This window comes from Phoenix dactylifera, chromosome 15 (assembly GCF_009389715.1).
Source record: "Phoenix dactylifera cultivar Barhee BC4 chromosome 15, palm_55x_up_171113_PBpolish2nd_filt_p, whole genome shotgun sequence".
Taxonomy (NCBI): domain Eukaryota; kingdom Viridiplantae; phylum Streptophyta; class Magnoliopsida; order Arecales; family Arecaceae; genus Phoenix; species Phoenix dactylifera.
The window spans coordinates 3,811,896-3,833,042 of NC_052406.1; the positions used below are offsets into that span (position 1 = coordinate 3,811,896).

The window sequence follows — 21,147 nt, forward strand, 5'->3', positions numbered from 1 at the left end:
CCTTCAGCATTAAAGAAGCATTAAAGAGGCATTAAAAACCTAATTTTTATTAAGGGCATAATAGGAATTATATATAACTTTCCTAGGAAAGTGGATGGCCAACCAAACATAAGCATCTTGGAAATTTGTCACTTTCCCATGGTCAACCAAACATGCCAAAAGTACTTTTCTAGGCATCCTCTTTCTAGGAATTTGTTTCCCAGGAATCATATTCCTAGGAAGGAAAATGCTTCCCGCGAACCAAACGAGCCCTAAACATTATTTGTAGAACGAATACGAGACTACTCCATTTTTTTCCCGTCATATTTTATCTTTCGACTTCTATGCAGTTAGTTATACTAGGGTTGTATGATTTAACCATCTTATTAAAAAAATATATAATAAAATATTATATCTGACAAAATAACGGCGTTCAAGCTAATAATTTGAGCAAGTTAAAGAAAGGGTTGAAGCTCCGCAAATCAAAATTCACTCTTATACCTGCTAACCAATTAGCTGCAAAAATTTTCTCTTAAAGACATGCACCGCTGTCACTGAGGTGGTAGCTCAACGGAACGGGGTCTTATTTCCAACCAAGTGGTTTCGAGTTTGAAACGCGCGGGCGTCGATTAAATTGAGGAGACCGAATACTCCCTGCTCAGACATAAAATTTAAAAGGACTACTAGTCTGCTGGTAGTTTCGGTGGTGTCAGGTGTGACGTACTCACATGGAGGGTTCGTGTCGGAGCCCAAAGGGATCACCGAGCCAGCCCACAAATGGGGAGAGTATGAGTAAAACCGGCCGGAGTGCACAACACACGATAATTTTTATCCACATCGAACATTCTCCTGGCGGGGTGGGAGTCCAGTAGGGGCTGCTATGCTTGGGTGGGCTCCTCCCTTCCTCCTCCCTTTCTTTTTTTGTCCTAGCAAAAAAAAAAGAAAAAAAAAAAAAGGAGAAAAGACATGCACCGCTAGCAGAAGTCCAAGATGTTGAGCCATTATTGTGAGTGTATGTACGAAGGGGTGGCTGGAACCTCATGCCGAATCTATTATTGATCTAAGTTACAAAATTTTCAAAACTGCTAATCCTAGCTCACATCTGAGTTTCATAAAGATAAAAATTTGTTATTTTCTTTAAGTAATTATCAAATTACATGGATTTCAGAAAAGAAAAATACTACTGTTAACTGTTAAGCTGCGCTTGGGTCTGCTTCAGCTTGATTCGAAACTGGCCCCACTCTGCGAGGCCCAGGCCCTTCGGCCGGTCGAAAATCTGAACCGGCCTTGATCCGCTTGACCCGCCTGAATTGGCCTTGAACAACCCAGCCGCAGCTGGGCGCGTGCGGCACGCGCGATAAAGCTCGATATCCCACCCTCGTGGGGCGTCAGTTGATCGCTGTTGCCGGAAACGTAGAAAAAAATTTCCCACCAGCCGTCGCCTTTCCTCGCCGTGTCTCCCTTCTCAGGGCCTCGCCTGACCTCACCTTTCATCGGACCACTGTCGCCGGCCGGAATGTCCTCGCAAGATTGCCGGATTTCGATCGGTAAGCCATCCCCTGTTTTATTCTTTTCTTTTCCTCCTCGCCGGCCGCCCGCCCTCACCGCCATACTTTTTTCTTATCGTATAATCTTGTGTTTTAGTATTAATGGTATTGCTTATGTGTCCTCCCCTCTTCTCTCCGTCTTCTTGCAGTATTAGATACAGCGGGTTCTATAAGGTCTTCTGTAAATATCCTCTTGTTCCGTCCCTTTCGGATTGCTCAAAGGATAACATGAAGGTAAGGGTCAATTGAGCTTCTTCTTCTTGTTCGCTTTGAGTTCATAGTCCACTGTTCTTATCCGATTGTTTGATGCATTATCAATATTGAGCAAATAAAAAAAACAATCTCCGGATCTATTCTTTTTGTTGTTTCGGTTTCATTGGAATCAAATGCTACCGGGTTGTAAAATTATTTTGCATTGCAGCGTTGAGATACATCTCTGACTTAGGCCCTGTTTGGGGGAGCTGTTGGCAGTAGAGCTGTTGGAAGTAGAGCTTTTATAAAAAGCTGTTTGCTGTTTGGTAACTATATTTCTAAAGTGCTGTGGCACTTTAACATTTGTTTGGTAAACAAACTGAGAAAGTACTTTTGTATGACAAAATGACCATAAAGGACATTATTAGTATTATACAATAGTGCATAATAAAATATAATATATATTAATACATAAATATATGATATAGTATAATATTAATGTAATGTAACATAATATTATTATAATATAGTACTATAACATTGTATACTATAGGATAATAATTTAAAATAATATTAAATTATTTAACATAACATAATATTATATTATATTATATTTATAGTATAATACAATAATAAATGTATAAAATATTATAATTATTAGTATAAATTAATTTTTTACTCTTTTGATGAACATTTATTTCTCTAACAAATTTTCTAACTAGGTAAAAAAATTGGTTAAATAATTACTAATATTTTTATTTATTTATTTATTTATTATTTTATTTCATTGAAATATATTTATTTATTATTTTATTTATTTATTTATTCGTTCATTTATATACATATTTATTTATTTATTTATTTTTCTTTATTTTTCTTTTTTTTTCCTTTTCTTTTTTTTCTTCTCTTTTTTTCTTTCCTTTTCTTCTTTTTTTTTTCTTTTCTTTTTTCTTCTCTTCTTCTCCTTCCTTCCTCTCTTTCCTTCTTCTCCTTTCTTCTTCTCCCGCGAAGCCGGCGGCGCCGGAAGGGGGACCGGGCCGCGGGAGGGGGGCCGGGATGGCGGGCCGCGGCGGCCGCGGGAGGAGGGGGGCTCGGGACGGGGCCGGGACAGCGGGCCCCGACGGCCGCGGGGGGAGGGGGGCTCGGGAGGGGGCCGGGACGGCGGGCCCCGACGACCGCGGGGGGAGGGGGGCTCGGGAGGCGGCCGGGACGGCGTGCCACGGCGATCGCGGGGAGGGGGGGCTCGGGAGGGGGCCGGGACGGCGGGCCCCGACGACCGCGGGGGGAGGGGGGCTCGGGAGAGGGCCGGGACGGCGTGCCGTGGCGACCGCGGGGGAGGAGGGGCTCGGAGGGGGCCGGGACGGCGTGCCGCGGCGACCGCGGGGGAGGGAGGGCCTCGGGAGGGGGCCGAGATGGCGGGCCGGCCGGGGAGGCAGCGGCCATGGCGGCCCCTTCCTCCCCTTCCTTTTTTTTTTGGCTATGTGGTGGGTCGCAGCGGCGGGGGCTCGGGTGGGGGCTGGGGGCGCGGCCACGGGTGGCCGGCGTGGTGGCTGCCTCCAAAAAAAAAAAAAAAAAAAAGAGGAGGGCCGACGGCATTGAGGAGAAGGAGATAGAGAGGAAGAGAGAGAGAGAGGGGGGGATGGTGAGAGAGAAAGAGGCGGTGGGATTGAGATTTTTGGGAGGAAAAAGAAACTTTTAAATGGGGGTATTTTGGTCAAAAATACAGCTTCCCGACAAAGCTGAAAACAGTGTTTTCGGAAAGCTCCAAAATTGAGCTTCTGCCAAAAAGCTGTTTTCAGCTTCCCGCAAAAGCTGAAACAGCTTCTTGGAAATTTTACCAAACACACTTTTTTCCCTAAAAGTACTTTTGGAGGGCCAGAAAGTGCTTTTTGGCCCTCCAAAAGCTCTCCCAAACAGGGCCTTAGTAAACTGTTTACTGACACTAAGTTCTGCTTTACTTTACTGTTAAAATAATTTACAATATTTGCACAAATCGCTTGAGTCCCAACCAAATGTTTCTCTTTGGCTAGGGAAATGAAATTTGGGTGCATTATAAAAAACAGTACTTCAAACAGCAATTCGTGATATCCATCACTTATAGAGATTTTAAGAGACAAAGCATGAAGGATGCCAATGCTCGGGGTGGGAATGTTAATGTTATTTTGGAAATTGCTGACACAGTTTGAAATGTCATTCTAGATTGGCTGCTTTTGGAATGAATTCTCCCAATTGATCTATAAAAACTGAGCTATTGATCGTTGTTGTTGAACTTGTTCTCTTCCCCAAACCAATATCTATATAGTGTCAGAAGAATCGGAAGAAAAAGAGTCAACATGTCCCACAATATCCATGAAATTGAAGTATGCACATATGGCGAGAAAGAGAGAGAGAACATATCGAAGCCATAAAACTCTAAGTATGCTTATCTCCCAGTAGCCTCCATTTTTTGAAAGTAATAAGAAAAATTGTCCAAAATTGTAAGAAAAATTAAAAGTGTCGGGTCGTAGAGTAAGAAATCTAAAATTGTTCCAAAAATCAAAGGAGTTGGGTCGGGTAGGGCCAGAATTTAGTAAATCTAGACCGGACCCGAAAAATGAAATGGGTTTAATTTTAGAACCCAACTTGACCCCACAGGTCCTTTAAACTGGGTCGGATCGGGTCTCAGTGGGTCGGGTCATGGGTCAACCCGACCCATTTGCAGCCTTAGTCATAGTTTACTGGGGATGCTTATAACATTTTTTTTTTGGTGCAGCCACATTATTTTTTTGTTGTTCAATTTGATCCTATGCAGTAGTAACAGATTATGTCATTCATTCTGTTCACACAAACGGTTGCTAACTAAGTTTTATTCTGCATGATTAAATAGCTTAGCCTAGACGTCAAGCACAAATAAATAGTTTGTGCATTGTGTTTGATAATGCTCTAATTGATTCCTCATTACTATCTTAAAGCTTGATAATTCATGCTCACCCTACTCTCAAGTGGACTTGATTTTCCAAAACGGCAAGCACTCTTCTTTCTATGAATTATCACTAATATTTGTAGTTTAAAGTTATTGACAGAAATAAAATCTATATTGATGCCAAGTATACATATGTATACATTATGAACGTTTCAAAATATTTTTGTCATTTTTTGTGCTTTATTGTTTTATTTCAACTTGTGTTGTCATAAGTGAATGTCTCTAGAAGCTGACACTTCCTGATTTTATATCAATGTTTAGGATTTGAAGTATTTGTTTTCAGGTCCAGAAGAACACTGTAGGTAGTATTCCTGCTGCTGAGTTGTTGAATAGACTGAAACCATCTTATCGGTTTTCCGCCCATCTGCACTATAAATTCGCAGATATCATCCCACACAAGGATGGATCTGTCACCAAAAGTTTCTTGCTCTAGACAAACTGTCTCCCAGGGAACGAATTTTTGCAGGTGTTTGAACTTTCATGCTTTCCATTTGTGATTATGGTACTTGAGCACTGTTCAACTGGGGCAGGAACATCATTTTTATCTTCAATTATGGCACTTCGTCATCAATTAATATGCAATAGATACTAATATTAGAGCTCCGTGCTTGTATTCAGGAGTCTTGATAAGAGGGTCCAAACCTTTTCATTTTGTGCAGACAGTCCCGTCCTTTGGCCATTTTCGGGGAGCATCCAACCCTTCACTCCATGGTAACTTTTCAGTATCTTAAATCTCTGTGTGTGTGTGTGTGTGTGTGTGTGTGTGTGTGTGTGTCCATGTGTAAATTTTATAAGTTTGTTATGTCACAATTTGTCTAAATGTCCAAACATGAGGAAAATGAAAGAAATGCTAGATTTTTTTTTGTTAGGAGGGGGGCTAGTGTTGGGGTGGGGGGTGAGGTGGGAATATTTGGATTCTATTTTCTAATAATTAGTTTGTAGGCATAGTCCATCCTCTAATACATCCTACAAGTAATTCTTAGTTTTCTTTGCAGTAATATTTTTTGCCATATGTTATTGTCATCGAATGTTTATGAATGTCCAAGCATGTGTGGAAAAAATATGAAAATTGCTAGATTTCCTATCATGGATTTTGTTGGATTTTGGTGCATGCTACACTAATGATTTATATGCATACTCTATATCAATCTCAGCCATTCTTTCGTATGTCCTTTGTGGAAATGATTCAAAGGATTTTGTTGTAAATATATACAAATTTCCAAACATGTGAAAAATAAAATAGAAGTTTGTGGGCTTCCTACTATAATTTTTTTTTCATTATCATTGCTTTGAAATTTTAACATTTAAGGTTGCAGTTGAAGCATTAAAAATTTCATGTTAGCTTGGTTAAATGGAATAGGTTGGAGGGTATAGGAGGGTTAAACTTTTCCATCTTTTCGTAAGAATAAATTCTTGGGTTAAGCAGGTTAGATGGGTTTGGTTAAGTGGGATAAATGGGCTTGGAGAAGAAAGAGGTAGATCATTTATGGTGTACCAAGTTTTCCGAAATACTTATTTTGCCCTTAAAAAAGTGATTTAAACTAGTTGTCTATGTTGGTGGTAGGCTGAATAAGGTGGATTAAATGTGTTAAAAAGCTATTATTCGATCTTATTCCCCAAATTAACCCAGCCTAATAGAATAGTGCTTTCTAGGTTCAAAAGAACTTTATGTTTCAAGTTTGAAGCTTGTAACAGTAGGAAAATTTTATCCTGTTTATTCATTGTGATGTGTATAGATTATGCAGATTTGGTTGTGATATATTTGAACGTCCATGACAAACTTGATTGACAAACGTGCCTAGTTATCTCTTCTACTGTTGTTTCTTCATGTGTCTCCTCATTGAACTGAAGGACTTTTAGGAGTTGCAATCAAAGGAACTTGGTAATTTTGGTTCTATAATGTCATATTATTCTAAGAGCAAGAAATATAATATGAGAGGTTTCCCCTCACTACATGGTTTGCAATAATCCTCTATGAGAAAACTTCTAGATTTATCAACTTTTTAACACATACATGCGTGCATACATGCATACACACATATATCGAAGTTCGCTATACCAGTACCTTAATGGTATGGTACAATTCGCTCAGCATAGAATGGTATAACCTTAATACAGGTTCAAAGACTCTCTTCTCAAGCCCAGCCATGGCACCATACAGAATCAGTTGGTATAGGTCGGTATAACTTGAAGTCGAGTCAATCAGTCAGTTCCACCCAGGTCCGATTCGGATCCCTCTGTTGTTTTCCTTTCCTCCCGAACCTTTTCCTCGAAATGAGAAAGAATCTGGACTTATGATGCTACGGACGGCTGTCCGAAGTGCAATGACGGGCTCGGATAGGATAGGATTGTGCGTATAGGCCAGTTGGTTCCATTTCTAGCCTCGAGCTATACAACAACAACAACAACAACAACAACGAGAACAACAACCACCCTTGGGCTTCTGGCTGTTAAAACGTGGGAGAACGTAACACGTCAGGGTTTTGTAATTTGTAGAAATTTGTTTAATTCTTTATAGGTTTGCACTTGTAGGCTTGTTTCTTCTGTAGAACTGGTCCTAATATTTCTAATTCCACTTTTGAAATCATGTCTGCAGAAATGAATACTAGCAGTAGAGTTGAGAAAACTACTGGATCATGGCTTCTAAGTAATTTTATCAACTGCTGTTTTTGGCATTGTCATAGCCATCATTTTTTCATTGTTCTTATTTGTCTTTTTAAATTACTTCATGGCTTTCTTCTTCATATGTTCTGATTAATAGTGGTATACTTTTTTTTGTAAGACTTGCTAGATTTTTACAATCAAACATCTGATGATGATGAGGGTGTGGATGTGGATGATGTACAGTTAAATATAACATCTTATTTGGCAGTTCCACTCTCCGTTGGGCTCTCGGGCGTTGGTTCTGGCCTTTTACATCTTAAATATAACATCGTACAGTTTTGGATCCACTAATAAATCAAGCCCATATAAAATCATAGTAATTCCAGCATGAGAAGAAGTATTTAGCTCAGAGGACTCTGCACTTAGTTTTTTTTTTTTTTTTTTTTTTTTTTTTTGAGGTTGGGTTGGGGGTGGCTATTTTTCTGTAATTAAAATACCCTTGTACATAATCGATTTTGAGATTCAGAAATGACATCACATATTAAGTGGCGTGCTGAGAACATTTTATATTGTTGTTTTCAAATCTCAAAATTGTCGTATATGGTACTGTACAAAGTGTTTTTTTTTTAAAAAAAAAACTTTTTAAGATAGAAATGGAGGGATATTCATCCACAAAATAATTACTCATTCAAATACTTGGAATTTTTGGAGGGGTGTGCCCATTGGGATAAGCCCTGAATCCCATGATTTGCTTGCCGCAAGTGGGTTTGAGGTGGAATCACCGTTTCCGATTCAAAAAACAAATGCTGCAAACAGCATAATATTTGACTATCCACTAACCTCAAAAAAGCATGCAATATTATTTGACTATGTCCTTAAAATTTAATATTCTTTGCAATTTTTTATGGCTATAACTAGAGTTGAAATTGGATCGGATATCGATCATATATTAGTATATTCGTATCCATATTTATTTTATTTGATAAATATAGATTAGAATATAGATGTTAGCAGAATGCAAAAATTCATGTCAATATTTAATTTAAATGGACATGAATACAAATCAGATACTGAAAATATGGATATAAATATAAATATAAATTGGATAATCAAATGTTATGACTACAATTTTAGAATATTACTAAGTAGATGATAAATTAAATTACTATGGTCATTTGTTTTTCTTAAAAGTTTGTGAGTGCTATATAAAATTAAATAGAGTTTCAAATAGAATCGAATATTCGAATATAGATCGGATAATTGTCTATCGATATCCATATCTATTTTTCTACGCCAGATATGAATACGGATGCAGATATTAGTCAGATATTCAAATTTTTATTCATATCTAAATTATTTTGATTATGAAAATAGATCCGACGGATATTATCCGACCCAGTTTCACCCCCAACTGTAAGTCTGTAACTCTTCTGAATAAGTAGCAGAACAAGCAACAAAACTCTTCTACTGTGGATGATCTAGCCTAGCCCCATTATGATTCTTGCCGAGAGCTAGGGCCTATATTTTCCAGCTTATTGGGCTGGGTTGAGCCTCCATTTTACCGGCCCACATAAAATTGGGCCGGACTCAGGCTTGCTATTTTTAATCTACCCAGCTAAGAATGTTTGTATATTATCCATGAATCTGTATGTAGAATAATACTGTTTAACAAAAGTAAAAATAAAATATAAAATATAAAAAGGAAATCGAGTTCGATGAACTTCTTTTCCATTGCAGTGATTTTGATGGGGGGAGTTCCAAGAAACGTTTAACATCTTGTTTTTGTCTTCTCCATTCAGTAAATACTTTGAAACACATGCATCGATTCAAAGTTATCGGCTCTCGGAGGTCCAAAAAATTGGCTGCCGCGCGCCCCTCGTTTATAAATTCTCGGCGATCATCAACGGATTGGTCCGAAACTTTGAACAGAGATTGCGTCTTTCCATTAAAGGAAAGGACTCGGTTTCCATTTTTGTGGCTGGACGGACTCTCTTTTACTCGGTAGTCGTTGAGGTCCACCATGATGCCTCCTCTTTCACTAGTATTTCCCCGGCCCCCGCCTCCAACTGATTTAGATTTTTAATGCAGGGGGTTCCAATTGTCAAACCATCGTTTTTGGAAGCAAGGCATTCTGGTCAAACGCCAGGAAGCCTCTCTTTTTCTTCAAAGCCAAAGATGCTTAAACCACGTGTCATGCAGCTGCTGAGGCACAGGCCAAGCTTTTTCACTCTCCATGGATGTCTCCAGCTCTCTACTTCCATGCCTCCTTTTCTCCATCCCTCGAAGAGATATCTTAATATATTGAGAGTGGAAATGATGATGGAATGATAAGAGTATTAGTATGAGATGTGGTGGAATGGGATTGTTGAAGCCCTTTTTCTTAAGAACAACACCACCGTTGCTTTGAGGAGTCGGTTCTAATTTAGAGAAAAGTGGACGAATACTTTTGTGGTACCCGCCATTCCTTCCAGCTCGGATCACCGTCACCTCAACGGCGGTCGTCCCGTTGGTTGACGCCTAATCTTGCACTCGCTTTTGTTCCCCCCCTTCCTTCGAGGCATTCGCCATGAGGATGCGGTGTCGTGAGATGAGGGGAGCATTGCGCAACTGATAACGTTCATGCTTGCCGTGTTCGAACCTTGTTCAAAGTCCAGAGCTTTGAAATGGGTTGGTGGGTGGGTTGGTGGGTGGGCTGTGTCGATCCATCCTTAGCTCAAAGTTCTCACCTTTTGGAAGCGTAGCTTGTATTGTAGATTCTGCTGTCCTTGAGTGAATGACCTTTGTGAAGCAGTTCACATGCTGATGTGAGATGTCCCTTCTGCAAAGTATTTCTGGACCATTGAGCTAGAGAGAGAGGTCTCAACCACCTCAAATTTTTTCAGGCTTAGACTTTATAGACATCTAGTACGTAGCGTCATTGGCCTGCTGTGGCTAGATAATCCATGTGTCAAGTGTGCATGAGAACCCAAGCATGCGATATATCCATATGATTCTTATAAGTTTTGACACAAGGTCTCACCAAAGGTGAAGAGGACATGGAACTCTAGGAAGGCTACTACATTATGAAGGGAGACATGCTCTGTATTTCCAAGTCAATGAAGCCCACCATGTGGATATTTTTCAGTTTGGGGGGACATGCAGCCCTAGTGTAGCCTTCCTTAGCCTCATGGAAACAAAGCCATAGGAGGGGGAGAGGAGTGTAAGTGTGAGCTGGGGGGACACAGGTGTCACTGCCTGGAAGGGCAGCTCGGCCTCCCCCATCCTCTTTTGAGAGTTTGGTGGTAGGCAACTTCGAGTTGTTTTGGGCTTTTGTGCTTTGGGGTGGGAGAGGATAAGGAGCACTCACTGGTCTACCAAGGGGCCTTGACATGACATCTAGAGGGCATCGGAGGACTAATTCATGCTAGTTTTTAGGTATGGCAAAGGGAGAACCCTAAAGAAACAGCAAAGGATTGAGTCCTCTCTTCTTTTTTTTTCTCACTTCCTCTCTCTTCTACCTTGTTTTCTTCTTTCTTTTGCCTCATATGGAGCTTCCATACCCCACCAAACTCACGACTTCCACCAATTAAGCCCCCCTTGATTTCAATTTATGCATTCTAGATAAGGAAAAAAAATAACATCATGCAGGTTCTTAGCCATATAAACTACTGTTCAACAAACGACACTTGCACTACTGCCCGTCCATTACTTTATCCTGATTACTTAAAGATAAAATAATTATGTTGCGATGTCTAGTGACACAATAACAATACCTTGCTGCTTAGCGACAACGATTCTTATGATTATCTCTCTTAATTAATTTGATTACCTTGGTTGACAAAGGTCACATTAATTTGCTTCATGTGTCCTTTTAAAATTATTTGAATCAATGTTAGGTTTCCAACGACATAGTATTCTTCTGGACCACCATAAGGTCAGAGTTGAGTTAGAGGACCAATCAAGTGGGGTCGTGTTGAGCACCAAAGATGCCTCCAATTGGGGTGGAAAGATGATAAGTTTGTTTAATTGCTAAACTGCAGGCTAAAAATTCGTTAGCTCCTTTAAACTTTGGTCTCTTTAATCATGCACCGACCTTTGGCGCACTTTGGGTGTCAATGTACGAACCATTAGGTGCGAAACTTATCATTACATGATAATGTACTTTGATTCTTTTTATCACACCAACAATAATTTTTATAATTTGAAAGGTGAGATGGCAACTACATTAGACAAATTTAGTGCAAGTACACAAACATCATGAAATCATCAACATTGTCTCGTACGCCTGCCCTAATAGTTATTTGAACTTTATTGGACCATGGTAATTGTGATGGTACATCATTCATGTGGCAAGCATATTGTCAGGATCAAGCGCTACCATTACACCAAAATCCGCAGGTGTTAGTGAAGACGCAACTTTATTTCCTTAAACGCCCATAGCGCCACGAGTCGACTCCGACCAAGCCTCGCCCAACTCCGGACTCCGACAGGGCCTCACCAGTGGGTTCAGGGACCCCCTAGTGGTATAACCCACCCTACCCCTCTAGCGCATCCATGTTGGCAGGCGGCGGGATTGACTCGGCCCTCCAGGCCTCCGCCAACGTTGACTCAGCCCCTCAGGCCTCCGCCAACAATCCCCCCCCAACGTGATGCCTGGGTTTCGAACTCGAGACCTATGGCTCTGATACCAATTGTCAGGATCAAGCGCTACCATTACACCAAAACCCGCAGGTGTTAGTGAAGGCGCAACTTTATTTCCTTAAACTAGGCAACTTTATTTCCTTAAACTAGCGCAGGGGCCCATAGCGCCACGAGTCGACTCCGACCAAGCCTCGCCCAACTCCGAACTCCGACAGGGCCTCGCCAGTGGGTTCAGGGACCCCCTAGTGGTATAACCCACCCTACTCCTCCAGCGCATCCATGTTGGCAGGCGGCGGGACTGACTCGGCCCTCCAGGCCTCCGCCAACGTTGACTCGGCCCCTCAGGCCTCCACCAACACATATGTTTCAATCTTCGGTCCTGATCATTTCAAGATGTGCCCCATTTTGAATCATATGTCATTATTCTAAAATGTTAATGTTAAGAAGTTTTGCCCGTTTTGATAGCACATTTTCAAATCCTGCTTGCTTTGATGCTATGTTCAGGTCCTAAAATCTGAATCCTAGTTAATTGTCAATCTAAGTGATATTGCTTGAGGGTCCCAACTGATATTCTTGCATCAATATAATTACTTGATCAATCTCTCACACATCCTATTTTGCTTTTTTTTATAAAAAAAAAGGAGATGTCTATCAAAAAAGAGAGGAGATCATTATAGGAATCCCTTGTGATAACATTGGACGGATACCACATGAGTGGTGTTTTATGAGCTTCTTCATTTTATCTCCTATAAACCTCCGGTACCTCTCCAAAGAAAAAAGAAAATAGTTAGTTACAGAAGGAAAAACTCTCCATTAGCTAAAATCTTTAACAATAGGATTTGGCTTTTCCACAGTTGGAAATTCCAAACTCAAAGTTACAGTGTTCTCCAAATCATGACGCATTCTTCAGTTATTTAAATTTTTAACTAGCCTAATGACTTTGAGAGCATGTCTTTTATAATTGTAGACAATTTATTATCTCAAAGTTCTATAAATTATTCATGGTTTATTCATAGAGAATAAACATGATGTATTAAGTAGAGTTATATTATACATTGACAACTATCATTCATTCGACCTAGGCTGAGGTATCACCTTTCCAAACCTTTTTCTTATGCAGGCATCTCATATGCCCCATTACTTTTCTCAATAATTTTCGAAAACATCAGATTTTTCGTATTTGCAGGAATATTAAGTATGGGACCTTAGATGGAATATTCCATTTAGTGTCCAAGCGTCTGTTTTTGTAAAAAATAATATAAATTGATTACGGCAAACAAAAAGATGCTCTTTCTTTAGCTTGACATACTTGCAACTAAAAGATCATAAATATCAAATGCATGCATCAGTTTGGGTGCAAATGAGCTAAGCAGCTCGAGCCCGACTCGAGGCCAAGCTCAATTCGACTGGATTGTTACTGCGCTTGAGTCGAGCTTGAGTAGCTCGAACAGTTTTTTGAATCGAGTTCGAGTAGTAAAATAGCCGGCTCCAAGGTCGCGAGCTTAGTCAAGTATATATATGTTTAATAATATTATATTTATTTACAATATAATAATAATTTAAAATATAATAACTATTTTTTTATAATTATGCTCAAGGCTCGAATTCAAGCTCGAACTTAGGCTCGAATTCGGCTCGAGCTCGAGTCTAACATGGTTGATATTCAAGTTGAGTCGATCTCACTTTTTTTTTGTAGCAGTAATTAATTTTTGATCTTTTCAATGACCGTGGTATAACAAAAAATCTCTGCTGACCGAAAGTTCACAAAATATGTCTTATAATTCTCAGTCTCTAATAAGCATTTTAATATTTCAAAATTTTGAAGATACCCCCACAACCGCCATGCGTTCAGTTACAGCAAGTCGATGGAATCCTGAGTTCGTGGGGTTCCCCGCAGGAGCTCATTTTGTTAAGAAAATTCATCATGCACGTCCCCTCTAAATCGCTTCTTCCTTCATGTACGCCCGCCCCAAATCTCTTCTTTCCCATTTAGCTACTTTCTTTCTTTAAAGAAGAACTCAAAAAAATTCTTCTTCTTATTCTATTAATGCATCAAGGGGGTCCTAGGGAAGAATCCTCCCCATTCTATTTTATCATTCTCTTCACATCATATATATATATATATATATATATATATATATATATATATATATATATATATATATATATATATATATATATATATATATATATATATATATATATATATATATATATGTTGCACCTTTTGATCCCTGCTCTTTAAATTGTATTATCTAGCATTCAAACGGTCATGGCTTCAAAGGACATAGGTAGCTCGATTTTCATAGCTGTTTGCTCTTATCATATAGTAGTGAAACCCACATCATTTCCACTCTGAAGACATAAGTCTCGATCATATTTACAATGAAACTTTGGAAAAGTAGAAGCATCTATCTCTTACAATGATAGATATAAAATTCTATGTTCCAACCAATTCTAGAATATTTGTTATGCTCGTGGTCGATAAGGATGTTTAGAAATATACATCAAATACACGTCAAGTTAAATATTGTGATAATTGAGATGGTTGTCAGTCATTCTACATCTTTAACTCAAGCGACTAATGTGGTAATCGATATGAGGTAATGCACGAAATTTTTGTGTTCCTTTTTGTTTTGGTATTCTTAGTTTTAATTAGTCGTGTGTGCATATCTGGTGGCTACTTGTATGTACAAATTATGATCTATATCATGCAATCTATTTTAAGTGCAAAATTGTTGCTAATATGTTGAATTATATATATATATATATATATTATAGGGATAGTGGCCCATCCCTTGAGCATGCATAACCTTACAAAAACAATACAAAAAGTAGCTCATCATGTTTTATCTCTTTTGACAGCTCAGGTAATTTCGGTCGAGTTGTTGAAGAAATAAGAGTCACAATTGAAGAGGAACTAAGTCAAAGAAATACTCTAGATGCTTGGGAGAGCTCTATTGACAGTGTCAGCCCGAAGTTTAAAGATGTGAAAATTCTTTATGACACAATTCGTAGCTTCTACATTGCAAATTATAGAAATTTTGTATTAATAAAAAATGATCGTCGGCATGTGATCGTGGAATATGCATATAAAGAATATGGATGACGTATTCATATTTCTCAACTTGGAATTCATGAAAAGTTTTTAGTTAAAACAATGAACAATGAGCATACATGCGGAGGAGGGTTGCAACTTCGGTCTCATTCTAAGGCTTTAAAACATTGAGTTTCGAATATTATTAAAGAAAAACTTCAAAATATGCCATTATATAGGTCGACTGATATGGTAAAGGATATTCGTTGAGTATAGGGTGTGGAATTATTGTATCATCAAGCTTGGCATGGAAAGAAGATAGACTATGAAAGAGCTTTATGGTCACAGATCACTATGTTATGTCTGGACAATTAGCATTGTGATGTCATTCTTCGGACCAACTCTGGCAGCATAGCGGAGTATGAAACCAACGGTAGTCGATTCACATACTTATTCATTTCATTTAATGTGTCAATCACGAGTTTCATAAAAGAATATAGACCTTTGATTTTCATGGATGGAATATTTATAAAAATAAGAATGGAGGAGTACTACTTGGTGCCACTAGCAAAGATGTGAATGATGATATGTTCTCCATTGTTTATGGTGTGGTCGATACAGAGACTGATGACAATTAGAAGTGATTTTGTCGAATTTTGAAAGGAGCAATAGATACTTGCAGTAACTATCATGGTTAGAAATTCATATTTATAACAGGTAGATATGAAAAAACTTATCAAAGCAGTGTTGAAGTACTTCCCTCACAGTTACCATTCATATTGTGTCTGTCACATAAAAGACGGCTTCAAAAATCAGGTTTGCAGTGTTATTTTTCTAAATTTTAAGCTACAACTTTAATAATTAAGTTCATTATGATACTGTTGGCCCCATGCTTGATCCTTTGATAATTGTCAATGCAAGTGCTTGCCTATTATTGCGTCGCTAAGAGGAAGAGGCTGCTTATTGGAGAATCTCTAGCATGCTAAATATGATTTTGTATGATGAAGTTGACACATTATTCTATTGCTCGCAGAAATTTTTAGGTAGAAAAAATAAGAAAAAAATAATTTATTTTCACTTAAATTCTTTCACATTAAAACTTCAAGTTGAGGTATCTAGGTTTAATCCTAAATCTAAGATTCAATATATAACATGTACTGAATACTGTGTTTTCAATATATATGCATGAAACCGAAATTTAACATACTATATGAAACTTCATGCTCTCAATTTAATTAATCAATTATGCTTGTATTCCTCTTTTTATTTTCAAAATCCATCAAAATTGTATGTTGATCAAGGCTTTTGCCTTCTCTTTATTGAGTGTCTATAGTTGCCACAGACGAAAATGGTGGGATGAAGGTAGTTGGACAGGGATGCATGCTGGAGAGACACCACTTGTAGACCGGAGAGGCAAAGGGAGATAGCAGTTTGAGGGGAGAATGCACTGTTGCAGATGCAGATAGTCATACCGATTGGCCGAGACAACGTGAGGAGTATGAGGACCTTCGAGTCGACGAACGCCAAGGAGATGATGAGTCAACGGATGCTAGAGAGATGACGAGTCGCAGATCAAGTAGATGGAGAGGTAGCGGAGTGAAAGGGATGTGTAGTGTAGTACAGGAAAAAGTAGAGTTCAATAGGAGAGGAGAAGTAGGAAAGAGGGTTAAGGATTGAGAAATTACAAAGAGTATAATTGTTATCTAGCACTAAAAATTAAAACCAATTTTTGATTGTGGACGGGATGCTATAAAACTAGTCAATAGGGGTTATAAATTAAGGCATGACCTACATATGGACACGCTATTATTTTTTTATTTATTGAGTCGAGCTCAAGCCTTTAGCTACATCTCAACCAATTACGTCCCTAATTATATATGTCAAACATCCTCAGGCCCTTTGACATGTTGTCAGATGGCCATTGATGCAAGCAATCACCGTTTTAAGCAGCAGCAACATTGCGAGAGAGGCCAAGAGGCGGCCATACAAAGATCCATCTAGTCCCTTTTTCTCCTAACGTCATGGCAAAATCTGATAACTAGCAAATGGTTATATGAGTACTAAGAATGGTACCGAAGATGGACACGAGAAAAGAGAAGAAAAGTTGAGCAGCACAGACAAGAAGAGAGAAAGAATGAGGTGAAAGAACAAGGGGATATTTTCCTAAATATTAGGTGTAGCATTCAGTAAAACAGCAAATGGGGACCCTTTATCTTTCCTAGTTCTTTTGTCTCATTGGTACAAGTGAGGAAAGTGGGAGGAAAAGGTAAAGGAAGTGGGGGCTACGGGGAAGTACTGTTTGTAATTTCCTCTTCATTGTTTCTTCAGTTTAGACTATTGCCTCCCATCATCATCCATCACTCTCTCTCTCTCTCTCTTTCTCTCTCTCTCTCTCTCTCTGAGTCATGGAACCATAGACATACATTCAAGAGGATAAGCACTCTTCTTATCAAGTGAGATGGGCCAAAAAATGTGTCTACTTTGGCAACATTTGATGCTTTATTTTGAACAATCGTAATTTGACCTTTATTCTAGATTTGGTTCTTTAAAATTTTACATAGCTCTGATTTCAAAAGAGGGGATCTGATTGTCATAAAGAAAAGGATTGAAATTGGAAAAAGAGTGAGATGACAAGGAGAGAATAACATGAAATTGGAAAACACTAGCATAGGTGGAGGTTTTCTTTCTTTCCTTTTTTTTTCTAATGGAATCCAAGGTAGAAATTTTAATTCCATGATTCTAGACTTTTAAGCATTGCACCAACAAACATTTTATATGATAAAAATATAACTTTTAATACAACGATGTGTGAAAATCATGAAATATCATGATTCTCGAACACATTCAAATGCAGACTAAAAAAGTTTAGCGCATTTAAAGGCCAAAAGTGTCGTGGAGTTTGGACTGTGGAAGATAATTTATGCAGCTGGCATTCTGAAACCAAGGCACAGGTCATCAAAGAACAGAATATGACTTAAAAAAAAAAAAAAAAAAACTAAAATCATGTTGTTATTGACTAGATTAGTCATTAGATTGGAAGGGAATGGAGTCATGGAGATAACAGAGCTGAGCTGGGTTTTTTTCCCCCCCTAAAGTGAACTCCTTTAGAAAAACTAGCACGTACAATGGGAAAGGAATGTCAGTGATAAGGGCATCTACTTTCTAATGGGAACAGGCACTCAAAAGAATGTCAAACTATAAAAGGGACCACTTTTAATGTGATGTTGGTATGAGCCACTGTGGCATATTGTAAGTAAGCTTAGGAACAGTATGAAACGCTAGGAATGGCACGTACGGTCTCAAGTATTCAGACAAACATCTCCATTACATCCCTATCAATATATATACATACAAAGAAAGAAAACTTCGGAGATGGAAAAAGAGAGTTTCATCTATAGCGTCACCTGAATACATCAGATTAAAGTAAGGTTGAACAAAACAAAAAAAAAGCTGAAAAATAAAGAAGTGGAGAAGACATCTAGTCTCTTTCCAAAAACAAAGCCCATGAAAGGGAGAAAGAAGCCAAAAAAAAAAAATCTGCAACTCCGAGTTATTCCACGGAAATGAGCGGATCTGTCTCTAAAGGTTCGCTCTTCCCATCATCACCAATGCACAGGATCTCTTCCAAATTAGCTGTCTTCTTGCCATCTTGACTAGAAGCTGGAATTGCATTCCCAACGCCATCGGAATCATTAGCAATAGAAAGGGCAGCAATAGAGGAAGAATTGGAAGCCTTCGTGAGTTCTTTAGCTCTCTCCGCCTCCACGACCCAATCCGTCGTAACGAGCGCATATGCCATTAACGTAGCGCATGATGCCTGCGCCGCAAGCAAGCCCAACCACAGGCCGGCGAAGCCCATGCCAGCGGCAAAAGCCATGAAAATGGCGACCGGCATCCCGACCAAGTAGAAGGAACCCAGATTGATGGTAGCCCCGGTGTTGGGCCTCGCGCTCCCTCTCAGCACACCGCACCCCGTCGTCTGCGGGCAGTTCCCGAGCTCGCAAAGCCCAGCGATCGGCAGCGCCACCGCCGTGAGCTCTAGAATCTCCTCGTCGTTTGTGAATAGCCTCCCCCACCGGTGCCTCATCGAGGTCGTGAACGCCATCGCCATTAGCCCAAGCACAACCGCGCAGGCCAGCGACACGATCGTAGCTCTCCGGGCCTTGGCAGGCCGACTGGCTCCCAACTCGTTCCCCACCCGGGTTGACACCCCAAGGCTCAGTGCTGAGGGGAAGACATACACCAGCGACGTCGTCTGGATCAGTATTCCCATCGATGCCACCGTCGCCTTCGGATTTACCAAGAGGCCGCACAGCATGATCATGAACTCGTACCACCACCACTCGAGGCACACTGAGGCGCATGTCGGGATGGCGAGCCGAAGCAGCGCCGACCACCCCTTGAGGCAGTCGGCACTCGGGCTCACCCATGAGTCCTTGTAGACTCCGGAGACCAGTACGAAGAGAAGCAAGCAAAGGAGCAGATTCAGATTGGTCCAGACCATTGCCAAGGCCGCGCCGGCGATGCCCATTCCGAAGTGGACGACGAGGAGGTAGTTTAACGGGACGTGGAGGATGACGGAGATGCAGGAGCAGTAGGTGACCGGCAAGGTGATGTTCTGAGACCTCAGGTAGACTCTAAGTGGGTGGAGGAGCGAGAGGAAGACGAGGTCCGGGATAGCGAAGGTGATGAAGGTGTGGGCAGTGGAGGAGATTTGCTCATCCTGGCCGCACCACAGGAGAATCCTCTTCATGTTGAGCCAGAGGAAGGAGATAGGAAGGGAAGCAGAGAGGAGGAGGAGAACAGTTCTCTGGAGGGTGAGGCCCAGGACCTTCCACTGCTTCGCGCCGTAGGCCTGGCCGCAGATGGGCTCCATGCCCATGGCGAGGCCCGACAGGACCGAGTAGCCCGTGATGTTGGCGAAGCCGATGGAGAGGGAGCCGCCTGCGAGCTCGAGCTCGCCAAGGTAGCCGAGGAAGAGCATCGAGATCATGGCGCGCGAATAGAGGACTAGGCCAGTTAGAGCTGTGGGGATGGATATCCTTCCTATGGCTCCCATTTCCTCCACCACCTGAACGCAGTTCATATCAGCAGACGTTAGCATCTATCCGCTAGCTTGTAAGTAAAAGTCTTTCAGGTCTCACATATATTATGGAAGAGCAAAAGCTAAACGTATGTCTTGTATGAAGCACCCGTTTAAAGCAAAAAAAAAAAAAAAAAAAAAAAAAAAAGCTAAACGTATATATAATTACTTGGTTAGTTACCTCAGAGACAGTAGGCCATCTTTGGAGGTCCTCTTCCAAGTGTTCATTCCGGGGGACTAGGAGGCTGGACATTTTGAGGGAGGAGAAGGGAAGGGAAGAGGAGGGTGTGGGATTGCCCATGGTGTTTGATTTCCTTCTTTGTGTTTTCTTCTTCCTCTTTTCCACTAGACTTGGACTACCATGAGGGGATTGGAGGCCTTGGAATTGGTTCGGAAGGGTGAGGAGGGACTATGCTTATATAAGCTAGGAGGACGAGGTTCTCGGACACGTGTCAGTGTTGGAAGAATAAGCAATTTTCAAAGCGGCTTATATGCCAAGTCTTAACACGGCTCTCTCTGACAAGGAAGGAATATGATGTGCAGGAACTGAGGGAGTGAGAGCCAAACCAAGGGAACAAAGCAGGTACATGTTCTTGATGAGGGGGTAGACGTGAAGATCCTTATCTATAGAAACGCATAATAAGCTACTTCCAGTGATTGGTGAGGCTGATGTTAGTGTGTTTTGGCCTTTTCTTGTGTTGGGATTTTTATCTACTTTTAAAGCTACGAGGTTTGCATTCTGGCCCATAGAGCTTTGTGTTCGAACGGATTCGTCGAACGGAATCCATCATGCATGCGTGTATGCAAATGCTCGCTTATTTACCAGGAAGACCATGTTTTGCAGGCATCATCTAATTCGGTCACCGAAAGAAGCTAGTTTTTACCTCTCTTTCTCCGTGCCAATTGTTATATAAGAAGTCTTTCTAGCTTTTAGTAGTTTTTCCTCTCTCTTCTTTTCTCTGGTTCTATTAGGACCAAAAAAAGCTTTTTTAGCTTTTAGTATTGTTTCTTCTTCCTTTTTTCACTCTGGATGTTACTATTATCAATATTTTCCTAGTATTTTTCTGAGGGATTTTACTTTACTTCCTGCTTAGAAAAAGCAAAAGCATGTTTTTCGGTGCTC

At 40.2% G+C, this 21,147-nt stretch overlaps 1 protein-coding gene and 1 long non-coding RNA gene across 2 annotated transcripts; one reads left to right on the top strand and one right to left on the bottom strand.

Moving 5' to 3' along the window:
- Positions 1–1,270: 1,270 nt before the first annotated feature.
- Positions 1,271–7,698, top strand: LOC120113352. Its single transcript, XR_005515267.1, has 5 exons — positions 1,271–1,526; positions 1,676–1,760; positions 4,964–5,146; positions 5,299–5,391; positions 6,799–7,698. It is a non-coding gene; the product is annotated as an uncharacterized LOC120113352 (long non-coding RNA).
- Positions 7,699–18,314: 10,616 nt separating this feature from the next.
- LOC103704301 (protein DETOXIFICATION 48-like) lies at positions 18,315–20,400 on the bottom strand. The gene is made up of 2 exons (XM_008787531.4): positions 20,206–20,400; positions 18,315–20,012 (listed from the first exon to the last, which is right to left on the bottom strand). Exons 1-2 carry the CDS (start codon positions 20,323–20,325, stop codon positions 18,492–18,494), a joined length of 1,641 nt encoding a protein of 546 aa, XP_008785753.2. The 5' UTR covers positions 20,326–20,400; the 3' UTR covers positions 18,315–18,491.
- Between the last annotated feature and the right edge of the window lie 747 nt (positions 20,401–21,147).

Bases quoted from the DNA above. Each gene is read 5' to 3' on its own strand.
- LOC103704301 (XM_008787531.4), bottom strand. From the start codon at position 20,325: ATGGGCAATCCCACACCCTCCTCTTCCCTTCCCTTCTCCTCCCTCAAA. The intron at 20,013-20,205 runs GTAACTAACCAA...AACTGCGTTCAG, and splicing joins GATGGCCTACTGTCTCTGAG to GTGGTGGAGGAAATGGGAGC.